Source organism: Colobus angolensis, unplaced genomic scaffold (genome assembly GCF_000951035.1).
Source record: "Colobus angolensis palliatus isolate OR3802 unplaced genomic scaffold, Cang.pa_1.0 Scaffold91, whole genome shotgun sequence".
In the NCBI taxonomy this organism is placed as follows: Eukaryota; Metazoa; Chordata; class Mammalia; order Primates; family Cercopithecidae; genus Colobus; species Colobus angolensis.
In genome coordinates this window covers 767,971-790,357 of record NW_012123043.1, presented here as the reverse complement: position 1 = coordinate 790,357, position 22,387 = coordinate 767,971, and the positions used below count along the sequence as shown (strand labels likewise).

Genomic DNA, 22,387 nt, shown 5'->3' with positions numbered 1-22,387 from the left:
TTTAAGACCTATTAATGCAAAGATGGCACTGGTTCGTGAGCACATTACATTCAGCTTAAACTCTTAGGCCTTCAAAGAAACCTTTGATAATTATGGCTGATGACCCCATAATCCGGACTTACGCAAGAGGCTATTTTGATATATGGGCCAAACTTTGCATTAACCCCTAGTACATTTTATCTTTTAATTTTACTATATCTATCATGCTAACAAAAACTGTAAAATTCTGCCAAAGAGTCACTATAATTCAAATCCAATGTTTTCTCTTTAAAAAAAGAAGCAATAATTTGTTTTTGTACATTGTTTTCTTCTTCTAGAAGTCCAAAATACTGTCAAGAAAAAGCTCATGCCTCCTTTAAAATATGCAAAACAACGAGAGTACAAGAAATGTTTCAAATTTCTCAAATTCATTTCATAAATATAGAACCATAAGATAATTGTTATAATTACTACAACAATGATAGAAGGTCCCATTTTCGTCCCCACAACTTAGCAGACACTGTATATCAGGACTCTAAATGCCATCAAACTCAGTTCTCTCACCAATCCCATAACGTAGATGTCATCAAACCAAGTGAATGTCTAGTTGCTTCCCAAGTATAGCCTATGCCACACTGCCATGTTATTAAGCAAAGTCACCTTTAATATGACCCAACGTTATGGGAACCTACATGATGATCCACAGATATTTTCAGTGTTAAGTCTTTTGACTAAAAAAAAATAAAAAATAAAGATAAAAATGGAATAGAAATGCGTTAAAAATGAAGATGAAAAAGCATATCACACTAAGAAACACAGAACAAAAATAAAATTATCATATAAAGGGAGATAACCTGCCATGATGTTCATTTGCAAATGGATTTCTTTTCATAGCCATTGAATTTACAATTAAGTGTCAATGTGACAAAATGATATATATGTAACAAAGAAACTCACGAAGTACCACTTCTCAGATATATCCAATAGATATTTGGCTTTTTTTTTTTTTTTACATTTTTAACTTTAAATAAAAGGTTTTTTTTAAAAAAAAGGAAACATGTTTTAAATTGTCTATGATTGCCTAATAATTGTTTATACTGACGCACTAGAATAGTCTGTGTCATCTAATAAGTATAAATCCTTCTCCCATACACAGAGATCATTCTTTCACTTAATGAAGATTTGTCAATCTCAACAGCAAAATACAGCTTCATCATTAGAAGGAACACTATCAAACAATTCAGATACTTTAAATTTGACTGGGAATTCCATCTTCTGTCTGCACAATAACTTGACAAATATTAGCGTGAACTGCTAAGGCAGTGTGACAACCGCATGCTGAGAGCAAAGTCTCACTAATGTGTTTTGGCATGCAGGTTTGTAATCACACATTTACATATGCAATGACCTACATTTGCATGTCAGATCACACACTGTCTTGGTTTATTAAGACTGGGCACCTCCCTGTGCTTGGCCGCCAGAGTGGCGAAAGAGGGCCAGAGGGTGGTGTTTTCTGGCAGTTGAGGGATGAACTGCCACCAAGGATTAGGTTGATATGGCCTGAGCATTAGACACTTCATTAGACGTAATCTGTTTAACAGTGGGCAGTGTATGTAAACTTCACAGCCCATTTGCGGCACCTTTTTCCCCCCATGGCCTTTCTTCAAAGGGCAGTGTGGGTGAGTGACAGCTTGTCTCATCTGCTCCCATGTCCTGTCACCCAGTGTAGATGTGGAAAGCTGACATGAGAAGGAGCATAGCTGCACATCTCCAACTACCCTTGGGTCCCTCTGCCACACTGCAATTTGTATAAAAATAAGCTTGTATAAGAGGAGGTCTCCTTTAGGAGATCATCAGGCAGGTAATATATACATATATATATACTTCGGTAGCGATTATAGTATATTGTTATCAATGCCACACTTCATTTTGCTGAGGTACATTCCACTGTAGGTAGCATTATATTAGGGGCTTTAAATAAAAAATGGTATCATCAAATGGGTTCCCACTCAAGTAAAGAACTATTTTTAGGAAATAGCTATATTCTCTTTGTTGAATGATGTTCTATGTCCCATATGTTTTAAGTTACTGGGAAGAAAATAACTCAGCAAAATACTGAGATTCAAATCAGCATGAAATGTAAACCAAATAAAATCACTTAAATTGATGTTTTCCTGTTCTCAGTTTGGAGTGTAAACTGAGTCTCAGTTCCTTGAAGTTCCTTAATCACCCAGGTTTTTTTTTTTTTTTTTTTTCTAAGCGGCACAAAATGGCTTTTAGATTTGAGAAGAGTCACTTAGAGGACCTTCAACTTTTATGGAAGTAAAACCCCACTTTGTTTCTTCCACTATCAAATGAGGATAATGATGCCTTATCTACGACAGAAGGCTTTTCAAGTCACTTTTGCACCTCGCTATGGCCCCCTCCACCAGCTGCACCATGTATTTCCCAAGTGCACTGTGAACTCTGGCCTCATGCCCATGGCATTGCACTTGCTTATTCCCATGCCTTCTGAACAACTTCCTTTTTCACACCCAGCAAACCACAGCTCATCTTTGGGATTCAGTTCCATGTCAGCTCTTCTAAGGAATCATCTTCAACTCGCTCAGGCAGCTTTTATTGGCTTCTACCTCTGTTTCTGTAGCAATTGACAGTAGTCATTCAATTCTATCAAGACACATACAAACTCAGGCACCATGTTGGGTCCTGGATCACACATACTTTTAATTATTTGTTTATACAGCTGACTCTTGAACAATGCAAGTTTGAACTGTGCAGATCCACTTATACCTAGATTTTCTTCTACTTCTCCCCTCCCTGAGACAGCAAGAAACCCCTTCTCTTTCCCCTTCTCCTCTGCCTACCCAATGCAAAGACAATGAGGATAAAGATGAAGATCTACTTTCCACTTAATGAATATTAACTATCATTTCTCTTCTTTATGATTTCCTTATTAACATTTCCTTTTCTGTAGTTTATTGTAAGAATACATTATATAATAGACAAAACATACAAAGCATGTGTTAATTGACTGTTTCTGTTATCAATAAGGCTTCTAGTCAACAGTATGCTATTTACAGTTAAGTTTTTAGGGAGTCAAAGTTATATATGGGTTTTTAGCTGCACAAACTACCCTCTTGTTGTTCCAGGGTCAACTATGTATATACATTTCTCCTTCCAGACACTGAGTTTCTCAAAGGTAGAGTCCAAAGGGTTTTTTTTTTTTCTTAGCTTTTTATCGAAACGCCATGAAGTAGAGAATAAATACTAACTCTGTGAATGTATTTGAAAGAACTAAATGAATGTAAAAGGCCCAAAATACATAGGGCATGACTATAATTATCTACAAGCTCTAAGTAGAATCTAGTAGAGAATCAGTATACTGTTCTGGATTCTTATTAACAAACTTTTTTTTTATGTGAATACACTCTAATCACATTAACAAGAGATCTTACTAACTAATTGGGATTAACTTCTACATATCGGTCTGTGTTTACTGAGTTTCCTTCACACAGGTACTTTTCATTTGAAAATAAAATTCATTCCGTTTGCCACTGGTTCTTATTTTTACAGGTGCAGACTCCTTAAACAATAACTTCCCGGGACTAAAATAATTTCCTAATTTGCTTTAAATTTGAAGGCAAGGACACTTACTGAGCAATAAGATAATTCAGGATAACATTATGATGATAATCCTCTCTGGGGAAATTAGAAGAGTCACAGCATGAACTCAATAGTCTCCCCAGAGAGAAAATTATGTCCTGATAATTCCTCGAGGTATTGTTATCAATGATTTAATATACAAGCCAGTATTAATTACAATAATTAACACCATTAATAAGGTTTTCATTGTTACTGCAAATTCATCTCTTACTGGTGATTTTCCTGTGCTACTTAATTAAATAAACTACCTTATATTTTATATTATATTGTTGCATTTCTCCAAAATTTAAAACCAACAAAACTTTAAAATAACTTTCAAATTTTATTTAGCAATAAAGCTCATGCTATTATCTTTTATCTTTAAGAAGGTGTTACCCACCTCCAAGCTGCACAAACCAGAATATCCTTTCTATCATGTATTCTACAGACTTTCTGTCATATTTTCTACAGACCTCACTGGAAACCAAAAAAGGCAAATAAACAAAAAAACACCATATGTGCCACCAAGACCTAATTATTCGTGCTTCTTCCTATTTGAAAAATTATCTCCCTAAAATTTTTTAACTATGTCAAATGTAATCTATTCCTAAAGTTTCCTAAGTGTCAGAGACTTACATCAGTTTAGACAACATGCCATTAATCATTAAAACTGGCCTTTTATCAAAGGAGGAAATTTTACTATTGTGTAAGAAAAATGAGTGACCAAATATAACCAGTTATCTAATTAAATGTATAAGACCCTGGTATTTGTAGCATTTAATTGTCATTAGTTATATTACCAGCATAATAATTATTACATCCAAATGATGTAACCAAAAATACTGATTATCTCTTCTATGTTATCATCAGCAAGATAATTAATTACTGTCAAAGATACTCCCATCTCCCCTACTTCCCTATGAGCACGACCAGCTATACCTGATAAAGTTAAATATGGAGAGAAAAAGCCTTTTACTGAAAGACAGAGACAGAGAGTAAAAGTGGTTGTTAACAATTTATTCATTTATTCCACAAATATTACTGGAGGGGGATATAGCAGAAAGACACTAAAAAGGCAATAAACAAATATATAATTTAAAAAAAGTGGTTACATGTATAATGAAAGACAAATTCTGAAGATATTTATATATTTTAATACTCATTTTAAAAACAGGGCTCATAAAGAAAGAGGACAGGTTGATTTGAAACCAAGTTGTTCACTCAACAAATATTTATTGAATGTGTACTATGTGTACCACGCTGGGACTACTATGTGTACCACGCTGGGACTAGGGAGAGAGCTTATACCTAAGAGAAGAAAAACAATGAACAAAATAAGTGATAAGGTGAAACATTCTATGGAGAAAAATATGGCAGGGTGGACATACTGGGTGAGTGGGAAGGTTCCATTTTCATTGAGTGATCAAGAAAGTGATATTAAAAGTATATACTTGAAGAAGATGAATGAGCAAGCCAATGGGAAACTACTGAAAGGCTTTAAACATATGTGACTGAAATATTGCTGTTGGGAATAGATTAAAGGGGAAAGGAGCAAGGATGAAAACAAAGAGATCAAATTGGGAAGATACTGCATTAAGATAGGTGAAAGATTAAAGTAACTTCAGAGTAGCAGCAGTGGAGAAGAAAAGAAGTGTTTAAATTCTAAATATATTTTAAAGCTTCAGCCTATGGTGAATGCTAACATTAAATATGAGATCAGAGAAACAGGAGGAAATTAGTAACGGCTCTAAGAGTTTTAGCTTCGGCAACTGGAAGGATAGACTTCCTACTGAGAAGAAGATGGTGGGTTGTCAGTCTGGAGGAAAATACTTAGAGTTCAGTTTGGGCCGCATTAGGGTTGAAACATGCAAATTTGATGACAAGTAGGCAAATGGTATATGAGTTTGGGATTTGGGGCAGAGGTCCAGGTTGAGATACAAATTTAAGAGTCACCAGCATAGAATCATGAGACTGGAAGAGAACACAAAGTAAGGGATATAGAGAGAAAAGAGCTCTAAGGAACTGAGCCTTGGGGCACTCCACTGTTAAGTGTCACCTTCTCAGAAGGTGAGAAGAAATCAATAGAGGGACCATTAAGACAAGAAAACAACAAGATTCCTGGAAGCCAAGTGAAGAACAGGTTTCAAAGAAGAGAGCATAATCGAGTCTATCAAATGCAGCTGCTAAGTAAAATGAGGCCTGAAAACTGGCACTGGATGGAGCAAGAGAGATAACTGTGACTTGACAGGAGCAGCTTAGGTGGCACAATGGGGTAGAGAGCTTAATTAGAGTAGATTTTAGAGAGAAAGGAGAAATGGGAGACTGAACTACAGAAAAACCTTTCTGGGAACTTTGCTATAAAAGGGAGCGGAGAAATAGGTCAACTGGAAGGAAGAGTAATAGACCGTTTAAGGGGTTTTCTTTTGTTTCATTTTGTTGTTTAGAGGGGAGAAATAATATCATAGTAGCACAGACCCAGTATAGGGCGTGCACATGGGAGCGTTGGCCTTTGAGAGCAGTGTGGATAGTTCATCTGGTAACAGCAGAAAAGGCAGACAGTGTGAATACAGACTCTGGGAGGAGGACAACTATGGTAGGAGACTGTGGAGGTTTTCTTCTGACTGCTTCAGTTTCTTCAGTAAAACAGGAGCAAGGGCATCAGCTTAGAGCTAGGATGAGGAAAGGACATGTTATGGGTTTGAGGACAGAAAAGATATCAAGTGGGAGAGTTTGGAGCCAGGAAAGTAGGGAGTGGATGAGTTAAGGATGACTGCTGAGCAGCATTAGGCTTTGCTTGAGTTTCATGGCCATAAATTTAACCTACAGCAAGAGTCCTCTTTCCTCAAAAAAGCTATTGCTCATTCTGTACCATCAATAAAGTTATTCAAAGAAGGAAACTGTTACTAGGAGAATGTAACATCTAAATTTCTGTAAAGACTTCCAAAAATAGAAGTACTCTGCTCAATGCCTATGACAAACATGTTGGCAAAATCAGTTGACCAAAATAAACAAGTTAAATGACACTTATTTCACAAAGAAAGTAACTCCAGAAGATAAGCTAGAGAATAAAGAAGGTAATATAGTTATCGAGTCTAAAATTCATATCCAATAGAGTGGGATACTTTCTTTCTGGCTGGCCTACAATGAACCCTGATTACTAACCAGAACATGCTACTCAAGGTAAACTTTATTTCATCCCTCCACATTCACTTCACAGAGATGCAAAATAGTAAATGGATTACAGTCTGAACTGCCATGAAGCTTAAAGGAATGGTCAGTCTACCTTACTGGTTAAGTTTCAAGACTCCAAGATAAGATTTTCATACTTTCCACACTGTAAGAATAAGGAATATCTGTTTTTCTACCCATAGATCTGAGTGACATGTCTTTTCTCTATCGTAAGTAGCCAAAGTATTACACTATCTTCAAATTAAAAAACAAACAAACAAAAAAAAAACAACCTAGGCCTCTGATCACATCACAATGAAAATTAATCCTCCTTCCAATAACTCATAAAAATTCTTAAAATTGTACTCTGATTATACTTAGTTTATAATTAACTTTTTGGAAAAAATGTGACTCTACCATAGCCATCTTCAGCCAATAACCATAAATCAAAATACTCACAAAATGTTAACTGTAAACTTCCATTGTTTAAAATTAGTCTTATAGTAAACAGTAAAAATATTACTATTTCCCAGTCACCACCTTTTATACAATTTGAATTTTTTTTTTTTTAAAAAAAGCTAAATCCACCGTTCCACAAACAAGAGTCCAAAGGCAATGAAAATATACAGAACAAGAATCTAGTCAAAATATCCTTTCAGTACCTTCTAGATGCTAGTGGAAGGAAACAAGAAAGGAGGAAAAAAAGGGAGGGTAGGAAAGAGTGGAGCTGATAGAAAAAATTTCAAAATACATTAATAAAGAAACATAAATCTCACATTCTAAAACAAAACAAAAGGAACTTATACTGTACCAAAAATGAGTCCACATATTATGCATTATGGAGTGAGAGTATTCACTTTGAAACAAGAAAAAGAATGGATATGCCAAAATATCACTTAATTATAACAGGGAATTGGTATTTGACACTCAGAAACCCGACTTCCTTAGTTTTCTGTTTATGCCCAGACTTCTACTACAAAAGTGAAAGAAGTCACTGGGCTAACCAGATGTTGCCATATCACCCCCATTACTCAGGTCAGTGGTGTGGAACAAAACAAAAAAAGGTTGTCAAAGCTGAGCAGAGGCTGTCCTTTCCCAGTCTTCTAAAATAATGCTACTGAGAGCAGTAACGTTTTCCAAAGACTTAATAAGCAATAATGCCTATAAGCTCCTGTCAGGTAATCTTTCTTTCACTGTCTCACACCATCAGTGTGAATGCAGAGAGGAGGAAAAAGAAATCTATCTCCCTTCCCCCACCTGCCACAAGGCAGCTAGAACCTGGGATGACACTTGCCTGTTTCCAACAGGGAAAGAGGTCCACCCACACAGGAGTAGCAGCAGGAGGCATAAACGAAAGGAACAGTGTGAAAAGAAATGCAGAACCGCTTCTATAATTTTGAAATTTATACTGTGGGGCAGCCCAGTGTCTCACAGGAAAACAATCACTTTTATTTTTCCCTCCTACTGCCAATCCGACCTTTCCTGGTTGGTGAGTCAGTAGGAGGCAAAAATGAAAGCGCTTATTTTTTTCCTCTTTGAAACAGAAGATTGTTAAAAACTGTGAATCTCAAAATCTCAAAACATGAACTACCTAATTTTTAGAGGTGTTACTTTGTTGTCTTTGCTGGAAATAATATAATATGAAACAATAATGTTTGTATATGTGTGTAAAATGAGTCCTAAGAGGTCTATATTTAATAGATATGTTTATTATAATCTTGATAATATAATTTATGACCATAACATAAATATATATGGGGACTTTAAAAAAAAATCTTCTTGAAATTAAAATATTGGTCTTACTTTAAGCTAAGGGGTCTTTTTACTCAATATAGAGAATTCAGACAGGTATAACAAAGAAGAGCAATGTAATAGTGCAATTAAGTAAAGGACTCATTTCATTGAGTCCCTGGATGGTTTCAATTACATATTCTTATTGAGCCCCTGCTACATGTGAGAAACTGAAGTACCACAGGGCATCCAAGGTAAGTAAGACACAGTCCTTTCCCTCAAGGAGATTTTAATCTAGTAAGAGAGATAAGAAAAATGCCCATATAAAAATGACACCAAAGTATCAGAAATACCAGAAGAGAGATGCAAAGAAGATACCACCACATTTCCAAGGAAAGATACTGCTTTCACAGGATCAGACAAAGCTTTATGGTAGAGACGGCTTTGTTGATGGTTCTTAAAGGACGGGCAGGATTTAGAAAATTGGAGGGGAAGATGGAGGGTACAAAATGAACAAAGTCACAGAAGCAGAAAAGATCTTTTTTTTTATAGATGGTTATTCTCTGAACAGTGCTTCTGCGAGAAGTCAACAGATGCACTAAACATAAAAAAAGGATTCCATAGACAAATTAAGTTTGGAAAACACTAAAGCCTATACCACTCTTTAAAATTCATTCACAACGCACACTAGTGTAGGAAAGGCTCTGAGGAAGTACTGCCACAAAGTTGCTGTTTTCCCCAAGTCTCCTAGACCTATTTGACTATAGAACTCTTGTGAAAGAACACTTATCAATTGCCCAAATGTTTTCAGAAATACTATCCAAACAAAACTGGGACAAGGCTGGCAGAGTATATTGGAGACATATTGTAGAATGACTCAAACACCAAGCTGAGAAATACAGTCTTCAGGAACAACAGCAATAAAAATGAGGTATCGCCCTGACATGGGGTGGTGACTGTTATTTTAAACATGTCATTACACATTAGCTTTATGACAAGCATTCACACTGAATGCCGGATGCTAAATAATGAATATGTGTACATTTTTTCCTAAAAGATTTTTTCACCTCATTTTATGTTATTAAATACAAGAAACAAGCAAATATATCACAGGAGAAATACACTACAAGTGAGAGGGAGAGAAAAATAACCATCATGGAAGGCAGCTGTGGGCAAGGCAAGATCAGCCCACTAAAGCGGGGGAGGCACAAAATATACTGGCACTCCCAAACTTAGGCACAGTCTCATCTTTTTTTTTTTTTTCTCTTCCTTCCCTAAACCTAATACTAATGTTCAGAACTTACAGGTCATTCAAATAAAGTTAAAAGCTAAAGCCGCCTTTTTGTTTTCATGTTTGTAAATGGGAACTAAGCATTATCAAACAACATTTTAAAATAAATATTTCTATCGAAATGGCAAACTGCACCCCAAAAATATGTGCAATTGTACTGTATCAATTAAAAATAAATAATATATTACACCTAAATAATTATATCTAAAAAGTGTACTAATTACACCTAAAACAATTATACCTAAAAGCCATAAACAAAACTGAAAAACAAAGCAAAAAAAAAAAAAAATGCTGATTAAAACCTGGAAACTCAAAATTAGTACTTTTGTGCTACTTTATTTCCTAAAGCAACTGTAAATGTACTACTTGCTTACACATATTTAACATAGATTATATATACTTCTGCCCACCTTAATTAGGATAAATTACCTGTGGTTGGAACTGAGGAATGGGCGGCCCCTGCATTCCTTGTGATTGCTCATCCATTGTCTGAAGCAACAGGAACTTTAGAACTCTGCAAAAATGTAAAGTTGAAATTTAAATAATGTAATCATTACCAATTCACATCATTTATCATACGCCTGACATGCATTCAAATGCTAGAGATTTACCTGATGCTTCAAAAATTCACTGAGATACACCACACTCTTCTGCCATTTGCTAAATCCAAGCTCCAGTTAGCTCCCACAAATATTCAGTCTCAACCATTTCCACTTCTCCAAAAGCATTACTTGCTTAGAAAATCCTGTTTCCTGAGATGAAATTCTTTCTTCTCCATTCCGCCTTTTAAATCAAAGATACTTTCCTCTACCCAGCCACTATTAGAAGATAAGTATCAGAGTACGCTCCCTATAAAGTTCAATGTTTTACATCCCTAAAATGCACCTTATCCTAAAAATGTTAGTACTTTTATTCTTTTATCCAACTGCTTACTGTGATTTTTTTAATTTAAACTTCAAAGGCCAGTCCTCATATGAGTGTCTCCTCTTTTATGCATACTTTGTAATTATAAAGCATTCATCCATTAGTTCAGTAAACTAGGCTGAAGGTAATTACATGTCAGGTATCGCACAAGACTCAAAAATTGAAATATTAATCACGCACAGCCCTTACACTCCAGGAACTACATTTGCACTGATTCTACTCAGTATCACGTGTTTCTAGGTTCTTTATAAATGTTACTTTATGACCAAAATCTGAGACTCAAAAAACTACGGTCCCTTTTAAATGGGATTAACTGATGGAACAACTAAAACATATCTTCACTTCATCATACTCTTCAAAAACCAATACAAATATTCTGGGCATGGTTCATTTGTATTACAAATTTCTTCTTCTACCCTGTGACTTGTCTTTTTAAAACCTTTCCAATGGTGTCTTTCCATGAACTAATGCATAGAAATTCATGGCTGGGCGCAGTGGCTCACGCCTGTAATCCCGGTACTTTGTGGGGCTGAGGCGGGTGGATCAGGAGGTCAGGAGATCAAGATCATCCTGTCTAACACAGTGAAACCCTGTCTCTACTAAAAATACAAAAAACTTAGCCAGGCGTGGTGGTGGGCGCCTGTAGTCCCAGCTACTCGGGAGGCTGAGGCAGGAGAATGGTGTGAATACAGGAGGGGGAGCTTGCAGTGAGCCGAGATGGCACCACTGCCCTCCAGCCTGGGCTAAAAAAAAAAAAAAGAAAAGAAATTCATAATTTTAATGTGGTCTAAGTAATCTTTTTCTTTATGATTAATGCTTTGTGTACTATTTATGAATTATTTTTCTACTCTAAGTTCTCATATTATTTTCTAACGTAAGGTTTATTTTTTTAACCTTTAATATTTAGATCTACAAACCATCTGGAATTAAGTTTTTTTTATGATATAAGTCAAAGTCAATCTTTGTTTTTCTTTACGGATATCCAACTGACCTCAAATGATATATTGAAAAGATTATCCTTTACCACACTGCACTGTTGCTGTGTCATCTTTGTCATATACCAAATGATCAAGTGTTTATATATATATACACACACATATATATATTTGCACTTTCTTTGCTGTTCCACTGGTCTATCTATCTGCACTAACACCAATACTACACTATATAGTGCAGTACTCCCCTATAGTGTACCTACTACACGTACTATTACTACTCTATATAAAACTACAGTATTAATTACTATAGCTTATTATAAAGTCTTGATATCTACTTAATTACGTGTCTGATTTTAATACGAATTGTAAAATCAATCTGCTTGTTTCTATTTTCTAAAAAACTGCTCGGATTTTGACTGGGATTACGTCAACTTTAAAGATCAATTTGGAGAGAACTGACATGTTAATAATATGGGGTCTTCAAACCCATGAACACAGAATACCTCATTTATTTTAAGTTTCTTTCGTTAATGGCTTCCAGTTTCATTATACTGGTCTTTCACATCTCTTTTCAGATTATTTACTGTTTTATATTTTTTGATACTACTATAAATGGTGGAGTTTTTAAATTCAATTTTCTGATTGTTATTAATGTATAGGAATAAAACATTTTTGCATATTGCCCCTGTATCTTGCAAAATTCCTAAACTTGCATATTAGTCCAAGTAGCTTTTCTGTAGTTTTTTGCCTTACTACAACAGATAGAACCTCCAGTACAATGAATAGAAGTAGAGAGCAGACATCCTTGCCTTGCTCCTAATCTTAGGAAAAAAGTATTAAATCTGTTACCAATAAGTATTATGCTAGCTATACATTTTCTATAGATGCCCTGATTTATCAGGTTGATAATTCCCTTCTATTGTTTGCTGGAAGTTTTTACAAAGAATAGACGTTAGATTTTTATAAAAAAATTTTGTGTCTATTGAAATTATTACATGGTTTTTCTTTTTTAATGTTAAAATGTTGAATTGTGTTGATTCAATTTTGAATATTAAACCAGTATTCATTTCTAGGATGAACCCCACTTGGTCATGATAAATAATCATGTTTATACAGTATGGGATTCAAGGAGGGGAGGAGGATGAAGGATAATTCTAAAAGTGAATCCAAATACCTTTTAGCATGAAATACAATATTAAAATCAGCATTTCATACCTAGTGTCCCACAGACAGTTTCACAAGATATTCCATGAAAAAAAAGAAAAGAGTTTCTTGGTCAAAGACCCCTATGAAATACTATTTTTTATAAGAATCTTTCTTGAAGAGTCATAGTGAATAGCATAGCAAAGGATCCAAGCAGGCCTGCAATTAGTAAAAGTTTTTTAACTTTCTTCTTTGCTTTGTTTGCTTTGTGTAACATTTTAAAATATCCCACAGTCTGACTGATCCAAAGAAGACATTTTGAGAATTTCTGTGCTAGGTTATAATAAAGTGGTTTTGCTACAGCACTGATAAGTGACAATATCTAAGTAAATAAAATCATGAAAAAAGAAATACAAAACTCAAAGAAACTTAAAGTGTTTTACTCTAGAAGTCTACATAAAGAACTCACTTCTACGGTATCCCATAAAGAAGGTCAAGGAGCCTCTGCACAGAAATAAAACTCTCAATAAATTTCATATTGAATTTAAACTTAAAAAGAGTGAAAAAAACCCATAAACTGTGTTTTTCCTCTGCTCTCACACCACAACAATCACAATAAGACTTCTGTGACCAAATGTGTAGAGGTTTCTCTCCACACATCAAGCAAATAATCAGTTCTGCAGTGGACATTAGCTGGGTTTCTTCCAATTCAACTCCAACACTATCTTCCTGGAGATAGCACCAGATCCCACAAGCTAAGGGCTCAGTCCCACAAGACCACCGCCCCCTTTCCATCAGTTCTGGAACTTCTGACCAACCCACTTCAAGCTGGGGTTCCCATGTCCCCCTCTTTGGGTTTATTTGCCAGAGCGGCTCACAGACCTCCGGAAGGGAAATACGTTTACCGCTCTATTATAAAGAATATTACAAAGCATATGGATGGAGAGATGCATGGGGCAAGTATGGGGGAAGGGGTGCAGAGCTTCCAAGCCCTCCGCAGACACAACACACTCCAGGAACCTCCAATGTGTTCAGCTATCCGGAAGCGCTCTGAACCCGGCTGCTTGGGCCTTTTGTGGAGATTTCATTGGCTAGGCATGATTGACAACCATACAGAAATGTGACTGGACAAAAAAGATATGATCAAATACTAACAGACTGAGTGGGGAAACCCAGCCAGGCCTGTCTGTTCAGCTTCTTCTTGGCCTCTTTGTGCAGCATTCCTTCTCCAGAGTATGGGACAGAACCCCTTCTGAAATGAAGGTAAGACCTACAATCAGACAGAGCAGGTCAGAGAATTTCTTTATGGCCATCTCCAATACAGAAAGGTGGGGGAAGACCCCTGCCTTCGGGAGAGAAAGAAGCAGGTGAGAGGGTAGGAGAAGGTCACAGAGAGATTGTTTTCTGAGGCCTGCTTCTGAGCCCTGAGGCACCCCAATATTAGAACAAAAGGCTGTAACAAGCGTTATGTGAGTTACGATGCAGGAACTGTGGATGAAAACATATACATATTACAGTAAGTACAATGAATAACAATTATTTGCATAATACATCCAACATAATTCCATGTGACACAATCTCGCTCTGCCACCCAGGCTGGAGTGCAGCAGCGTGATCGTGGCTCACTGAAACCTCTGCCTCCTGGGTTCAAGTGATTCTCCTGCCTCAACCTCTTGAGTAGCTAGGATTACAGGCGTGTGCCACCACACCCAGCTAAATTTTGTATTTTTAGTAGATATAGGGTTTTACTATGTTGGTTAGGCTGGTCTGGAATTCCTGACCTCAGGTGATCCACCTGCCTTGGCCTCCCAAAGTACGGGGATTACAGGGGTGAGCCCCCACACCCAGCCTTCAGTGGGTTCTTAAGGTTATTATAGAATATGTCAATGTTTACATACTGATTTAACACCATTACTTATCATGTCCTCAGAAGACCAAATAGTTTATCTCGCACCACTAATTCTTTCATAAATGGAAAGAAAAATATATTTTAATATATAACATATTTTAATATGCATTCACTCTTCCAGACTGTAAGTTCTATGTTTCAGGGACACATTTGTGTCATCCACAGCTGTATCACCAGTGCTTACATCAACACCTGGTACAAAATAGGTGGCTGAATGAATATTTATTTAATGAATGAATGAACACATGCATGTCAAGAAAAATCAAGTAATTATTGCTACAAATTAAGTATAAAATCAGTGACGAAAAAATTATCATCACATTCAACAAATCTGGCAACCAATCTTCAAACAAACAAACAAAAAAACACTCCCCAAAGAAGGTGCTGCCTGAATTGGGTTTTAAATAATGAATAGGAAAAGATGAGCTAGGGAAGAGAGGAATTCTGAGAAGAGGAAAGAACACATGAAAACAGTAAAAAGTATAGTACACACCACTTTAAAAGTAATTTCAAATTAAAGTTGGTAAGTTGTGGGAGACTGGGTGGGGAATTAGTAGCAAAAGATTAATCTAAAAATACACAAGTGTCAGTTTATGGAAAAAAATTATGATATCCATTTGAAATGAGAGAGATATTGTTAGGTTTTAAGCAGTTGAAAGAGAGGGAAGTTCACTATCTTTGAAAGACAATCTTTCTAGCAATAGGACAGATGGGCACAACCACAAGCAAGAAAGCCAGTTAACAGGCTACTGCACCAATACAGACAAGAGATGACAAGAGCCATCATGAGGGTCCTCTTACTCATCCTCCACCAGCTGCCAACAAAACTAACCCACTTTCCTGAAATGTTCTGTTCTTCACATCCTCCTGGTTTCTCTCCTAGCTATTCTAAGTTCCCTTTTCTATTTAACTTATACATGCTGGAGTGCTCCAAGACTTGAATCTTTTTTTTTTTTTTTTTTTTTTTAACCTACACACTTCTCAAGTCGTCCAGAATAATGTCCTTTTAAACTTCTTTTTAATTTTTTAATTTCTATTTTTTGTAGAGATGGGGTCACACTCTGTGGCCCAGGCTAATCTAGAACTCCTGGGCTCAAGTGATCCTCCCACCTCAGCCTCCCAAAGTGCTGGGATTTCAGGCGTGAGCCACCATGACTGGCCAGGATCATGGCCTTGAATACTACTGTTATATGGTTACTCTGAAATTTGTATCTTCACTGCAGGTATCTATCCTGAGCTCTGAACTACAAACACCTATATCTAACTGTCCACTTGGTGTTTCCACCGGAATAAAGGATTCCACCTCTCATGCACTATAAAACTTGCTTTTCCTCCAATCTTTTTTTATTTCTACATATATCACCATCTACTCAATTGACCCAGCCTCACAATTCTCAAACTTTTAGGTCTCCACATTTCTTTACCTGAGGTCTCTAAAGACCTTTTGTTTATGTGCGTTAAATACATCTATATTCTCCATATTGAGAATTAAAACTCAGAAATTTAAAAAATACATACTAAATTATTTACCAATAAGCCCATTATACATATATATGCATATATTATATATATATATATTTTATAAATAGCTACATTTTCCAAAAGTTAGTTAGAAGGGAAGAATTCTTTTACATTTTGCAAACTTAATATCTATCCTCATAGAAAAAGTTTCTGCATTCAATCTGTTGAGACACATTGTTTTGGTTAAAGTACAGACATATGTTGCTCAATGAAGAGGACATGTGCTAAGAAATATATTCTTAGTTGATTTTGTCACTGTATGAACATCATGGAGTGTACTTCCACAAACATAGATGGTATAGCCTACTACACAGCTAGACTATATGGTATAACCTATTGCTCTTAGGCTACAAACCTGTATAGCATATTATACTGAATACCATAGACAACTGAAACACAGTGGTATTTGTGTATCTAAACATGGAAAAGGTAATGCATTGCACCACAAACATTACAACACCTATGATGTCACTAGGCAATAGGAATTCTTCATCTTCATTATGATCTTAAGAAACCGTAAGTTTCATATGCAGTCCATAAAGCATCATTATGTGGCACATGAATATATATTAAAAAATCTGTCCTTCCACAAATGTATAGGTGAAAAAAAGAGAAGTATTTTAATAACCATTTTATATCACTGTAGATATTCTTCTTTCATACTATACCAAATTTGTCAGGTGGCAGGTTCTCAAAATGCAGTGTGCACACTCAAATTATTTCTATGAACCTTCATACTCTTAAAATCCAATAGTCTATCTTGCCCTTTGCATAGATCTTTATTATACAAGATTTTTTACATTGGTCATCTGAAAATTTTTAGTCCACTGAGTTATTCAGATCTTCTAAATATTGGCTATTTCATTATACCATTTAAAAAATCACATTAGTCAAGATCACCACCAATCTCATCCAGAAAGTCTTTAAATACCAAGAAGATGTCAAGGTCATACTGATGAATACAGGTTTTCCAAAACTCTAATTTTCACTTTAAAAGTTCAAATATCATTAACAACAAATAATGTCAGTTGTTTTCCTTTAAAGGACAGGCAGTTTGTTTTCCTAAAAGTATCTATGAAATGCCTGTCCGAATACTGTCTTGCTTTCAAGTAAACACGGTATTCCATGAAAACAGTAGCTACTCACCTTGCTCTTCAAACAACTGCACAAATGCTTTTCCTTGAGACAACTTTGATTTGCTGCAGTAGAACTTTAAGCGCACTTCCCATTTCACATATCATATTAAGACATATACTCAAAAGCTGACATTTGATAAGAATAATACTCTTTTACCACTTCATCAAGGACATTTTAAAATGAAACTTGCTCCCTACGTTCAACACATCAGTAAGCATCATTTGTTCTACTTCCAAAATATACCTGAAATTTGTTCATCTTCCTCCATTACCACTAATACTACCTTACAAGTTATCATCATGTCTGTACCTAAGACTACTATAATGGCCTACTAATTGATCTCTCCTTTTCTACCATTCTCTCCAAAGTGATATTTTGAAAACATAAATGAAATTATAACACTCTCATTGTTCTTAGAATAAAATTCAAACTCCTTTCTGAAAAACAGTAGAATTCTGTAAGTAACCTCCTGCCTGCCTCTCCCACATTACCGCCCAGTCTCTCTTAATGAATGCCTTCCATCAGCACTAAACTCCTTTCTGTTCTCGAAATCTGTGAAATCCTTTCTGGCATCAGACCTTTGTATTTACCATCCTCTAGGCCCAGAATCCCTGAATGGCTAGTTCGAAATCAGCTCTATCCTAACCGCCCTCGCCAAAGTAGTGTCCTGCCCCCACCCTGACCCCTGCTTGATTCATATCTTCACGCTTTAGTTTCTACACAGGAATTATAACAATTTGTAATTGTCTTACTATTTACTTTTTTATTGTGTATCTCCTCTGCTATGATATAAGTAGCAGAGGATGAGACTGTCATTTTGTTCCCTGCTGTACTCATCAGCAAGCAGCTGCCATATAATGGACACTCAATAAACATCGCTGAATGAATAAAACATGAAAGGAAATGGAGAATAGAGGATCGATGTTAGCATTGCTTGTTTTGACTTTTAGGACTTGTGACTGATTAGATATGGTGGGTGATGGAAAATGGAAGTTAAAAATGATTCCACGATTTTAGCTTGGGGGAAACAGCACGTGGTGGTACCACCATCGAAAGTAGGTAATAGAGGGGAAATAAAAACAGGGTAGGTGTCAGGAAGGACAAAATACATAATGAGATTGACACAGAAAAACCTAACTGTAAATTATTAGGAGAAAAACCATACAGAACAGTTTTATAATAGCCAAAATTTCTTTGGGGAAGGGGAGTGCAATATACTGTCCTGAAATTCTCAAACCAATTAGTTGTTTATCACCTAAAGCTTTTTAATGTGATTGACAAAAGTTCTCTTAAGGCATATTATGGTAACCCCAAATATTTTAAGTACTACAAATATTTTCACATATATCCAGAAACTCAATGCACATTAAAGTAAAACAATCTTCTTACCCTATTATTGCGTATGGTCACATATTTTATGGAAAATAAAAGAACAAAATTAGGAATCTGAATATCAGACACAAACGTTAATTAAATGACAAAACCATTTAGTTTAAAGACATCAGATCTGTTTGCCAGTGGACTGAATTTTCATAATTCATATGACCCTGATAAGAAAACTATTAAACAAAGTATAATATACTGTATATATTACAAATAATACAGTCCTCAATGACACTATACTAGATAACACTATACTAGATAACTATCTTCATGTAAAAACTGTAATAACATTATAACAGTTCCCTAAATGAAAATAATGCCTTTCCTAGTTCCCATATTTAATAAGTTAATTTTTCTAAAGCTAAAATCTTAAGATAATTACCAGCAAATTAAATCATGCTAATTATATACTTTTTCCTGAATATTATTTGAATTGAAACACTACAGCTAACATATTTATCTTAGCTAAAATCTTAATCAAAACAAGAAGCTTTAATCTACATCTATAGACATCTTCAGTGAATTTCATCTTTGAAAACTTATTTTGCAGAAATTGACCTAAAATAAACCAATATACATTTCAAAACATTAATTTGATTCTTGGCCAATTATATAGCATTACAACATGTAATAGAAAAGTTTTTTTAATGAGGCTTAAAAATATGTTTTTAAGAAAAATCATTGGTGCATTTTACCTGTGATCATAATTTTTGTCAAAAAAACTTTATAATTGGCCTTTAAGCAGAAAACAAATAATCATATTAAAGAATGTTAAACCAAAGAAAAATTATTCATGCTATATATACTTAATGAAGAAAGATTTAAAGATCGGTTAATCTCATAATCTTTCAAATTCAACTTTTAACTTAAAATGTAAAGTAAATCCAATTTAACCAAGAATAGCCATAGATTCTATTTGTTTAAATGGACTTCCTCTTTATGTTTCCAAAGATTATTTAAACAGACTTCCTCTTTATGCTTCCAAGTAATAATTCCATGATGCAATCAAAGTTTCCCTAAAATGAATTATTGACACAGTATGAAATCTTAAATATCAAACTATGTTCTTACCAATTTGAAGAGATTTCAAATAGAGCTTCAGAAGTTTTTAGTTTTCTGATTTTTTTCAGAATTCTAAAGAGTTGACGCATATTAGTCCAAACTTATTTAATAGTTTTCCTTTTCTTGAAATAAAGTGCCTTTTCAACCTTCAAGGTTATTCATAAACTCTTCAATATTCCTTCCAGTTATATGTACCATTTAAATATTCTGAGAATATTAATAAGACACTTCATTGATTACAACTACAGCTCATAAACAACACAAAAAAAATCATATTTAAATAGCAACACTACTCCCATCCAAAGGAAAATTATTGATTGAGCTATATGTACACATGATACCTAAAAAATGAAAGGGTATCATGGAAACTTTATGGTGACTGATACTTGGCAGAGTCTGAACACTCAAATCCAGAACTAATATTTTTCTTGGCCCCAAGTCACCATTCAGCAGGAATATTCCTGACCTCACTTTCCTGCCTCCATTTAACTGAGTCATCCAGTACTTCCCATAATCAAGCAAGTGACATGTCTATATCAGACAACACAAAAAAATAAGTGTTTAGAGTTGATAGCTCATTCTTACATTTCTGTGTTATGATGAATGAATTTTTAAGAACTACTAGGATAACTATCAGATCTTTGAAAAGAACAATGAATGTTTCTAGTATCCCAGTCTCAACATTTATAGTTAAAAACACATTAAACTAACCTACTACCAACCTTGGTGTCTAAAGCCCTTCTCCACTTAAAGGAATTAGGGCTCTCTGGAGAAATAATTGGTTCCAGGACCCAGGCTGAGAAAGTACAAGCTGAGCCTGAAATGTTTTGTTGTGCCAAAGACAAGGTGGTATTCAAAGAACAATGTGGACATGTCAAAAAGACACAAAAGCCAGCTTGAACGGGTTCCCGTCAGCCACATTTGGCACAATTTGAGAGTAACAAATCCATTGAATAAAGTAAGAACCCATGAGTTCATAACAATATAGATTAATAAATAGTGAAAAGGGGGAACCTACCTCTTACAAAAGAATGCCACCTAATAAAGAAAGAACACTGGGATTTAAAAATCAGTATTCTCCAGTCATCACAGAAATAACTAATTCAGGCAAGAATCATCAATGGATGACTAGTGCAGCAAAGTTTTTACAGTGTCTCACAGTATTTCCCACCCTCCCCCAAAAAACAATTATTTTTATTACAACATTTTAATACAATTATTATTATTAATTACAAAGGGAAAAAGAGTGATTTCATAGTTGTAGCAAAGTTTTTACAGTGTCGGACAGTATTTCCCACCCTCCCCCCCAAACAATTATTTTTATTACAACATTTTAATACAATTATTATTATTAATTACAAAGGGAAAAAGAGTGATTTCATAGTAGAGAGCCTGGCAGACACCACATTAGCCAAATAATCAAAAGTTAACATCACCAGTAACGGGACATGCAGATATATGCCTCCAAATACAATGCACTGAGCAGAAAACATCACCTCTGTGATATTCCTGCCAAAAACGTAAACCCTGAATTGTTTCAACTATTTAAATTGACAAATAAAAATTCTATATATTTTATACAATAATGATGTTTTAAAATGTGTATATAGTGGTGAAGTCTAGGATTTTAATGCACCTGCCACTGGAGTAGTGTATATTGTACCCAAAAAGTAGTTTTTCATCCCTCACATCCCTCCTACTCTTCCCCATTCTGAGTCTCCAATGTCCATTATCCCACACTGTATGCCTTTGTGTACCCATAGCTAGGCTCCTACTTATAAGTAAGAACATGCGGTATTTGGTTTTTGATTCCTCAGTTACTTCATTTAGAATAATGCCCTCCAGTTCCATCCAAGTTGCTGCAAAAGACACACACACACATATATATATATATACACATTTTAATATATTATATAAAAATACACATAAACTGTTAATTATAAACATGTTTATGTAAATATATACAAATTTAATATATAGATATATATAAAACATATATACACACGCACACCACATTTTCTTTATCCATTCATCAGTTGAGGGGTACTTGGGTTGATTCCATTTCTTTGTAATTATAAATTGTGCTGTAATAAACATACACATGCAAGTATCTTTTTGATTCACTGACTTCTTTTCCTTTGGGTAGACATCCATCAGTGGAATTGCTAGATCAAATAGATTTACTTTGAGTTCTTTGAGATATTTCCATACTGTTTTCCATAGAGGTGGTACTGATTTATATTCCCACCAGCAGTGTGTAAGTGTTCCTTTTTTACCATATCCATGCCAGAATCTATGACTTTTTAAATAATGGCCATTCTGGCTGGGGTAAGGTGGCATCTCATTATGGTTTTAATTTGCATTTCCCTGATAATAAGTGATGTTGAGCATTTTTTCATATTTGTTGGCCACTTGTATATCTTCTTTTGAGAAATATCTATTCATTTTTTTTTTTTGCCAATCTTTTAATTACATTTTTTTTCTTGCTGATTTGAGTTCTTTATATATTCTGCATATCGGTCCTTTGTTGGGTTCATAATTTGCAAACATCTTCTCCCA

The 22,387-nt window shown here is 35.1% G+C and overlaps 1 protein-coding gene across 1 annotated transcript in view; it reads right to left on the bottom strand.

Moving 5' to 3' along the window:
• Positions 1-22,387, bottom strand: part of NEK7 (NIMA-related kinase 7) — a 99,682-nt gene that overhangs the window by 65,721 nt on the left and 11,574 nt on the right. Inside the window, exon 2 of the mRNA XM_011931691.1 lies at positions 10,241-10,325. Within this exon, the coding sequence (XP_011787081.1) occupies positions 10,241-10,297 (57 nt within the window). The 5' untranslated portion in view covers positions 10,298-10,325. The remainder of the gene's footprint in view (positions 1-10,240; positions 10,326-22,387) is intronic.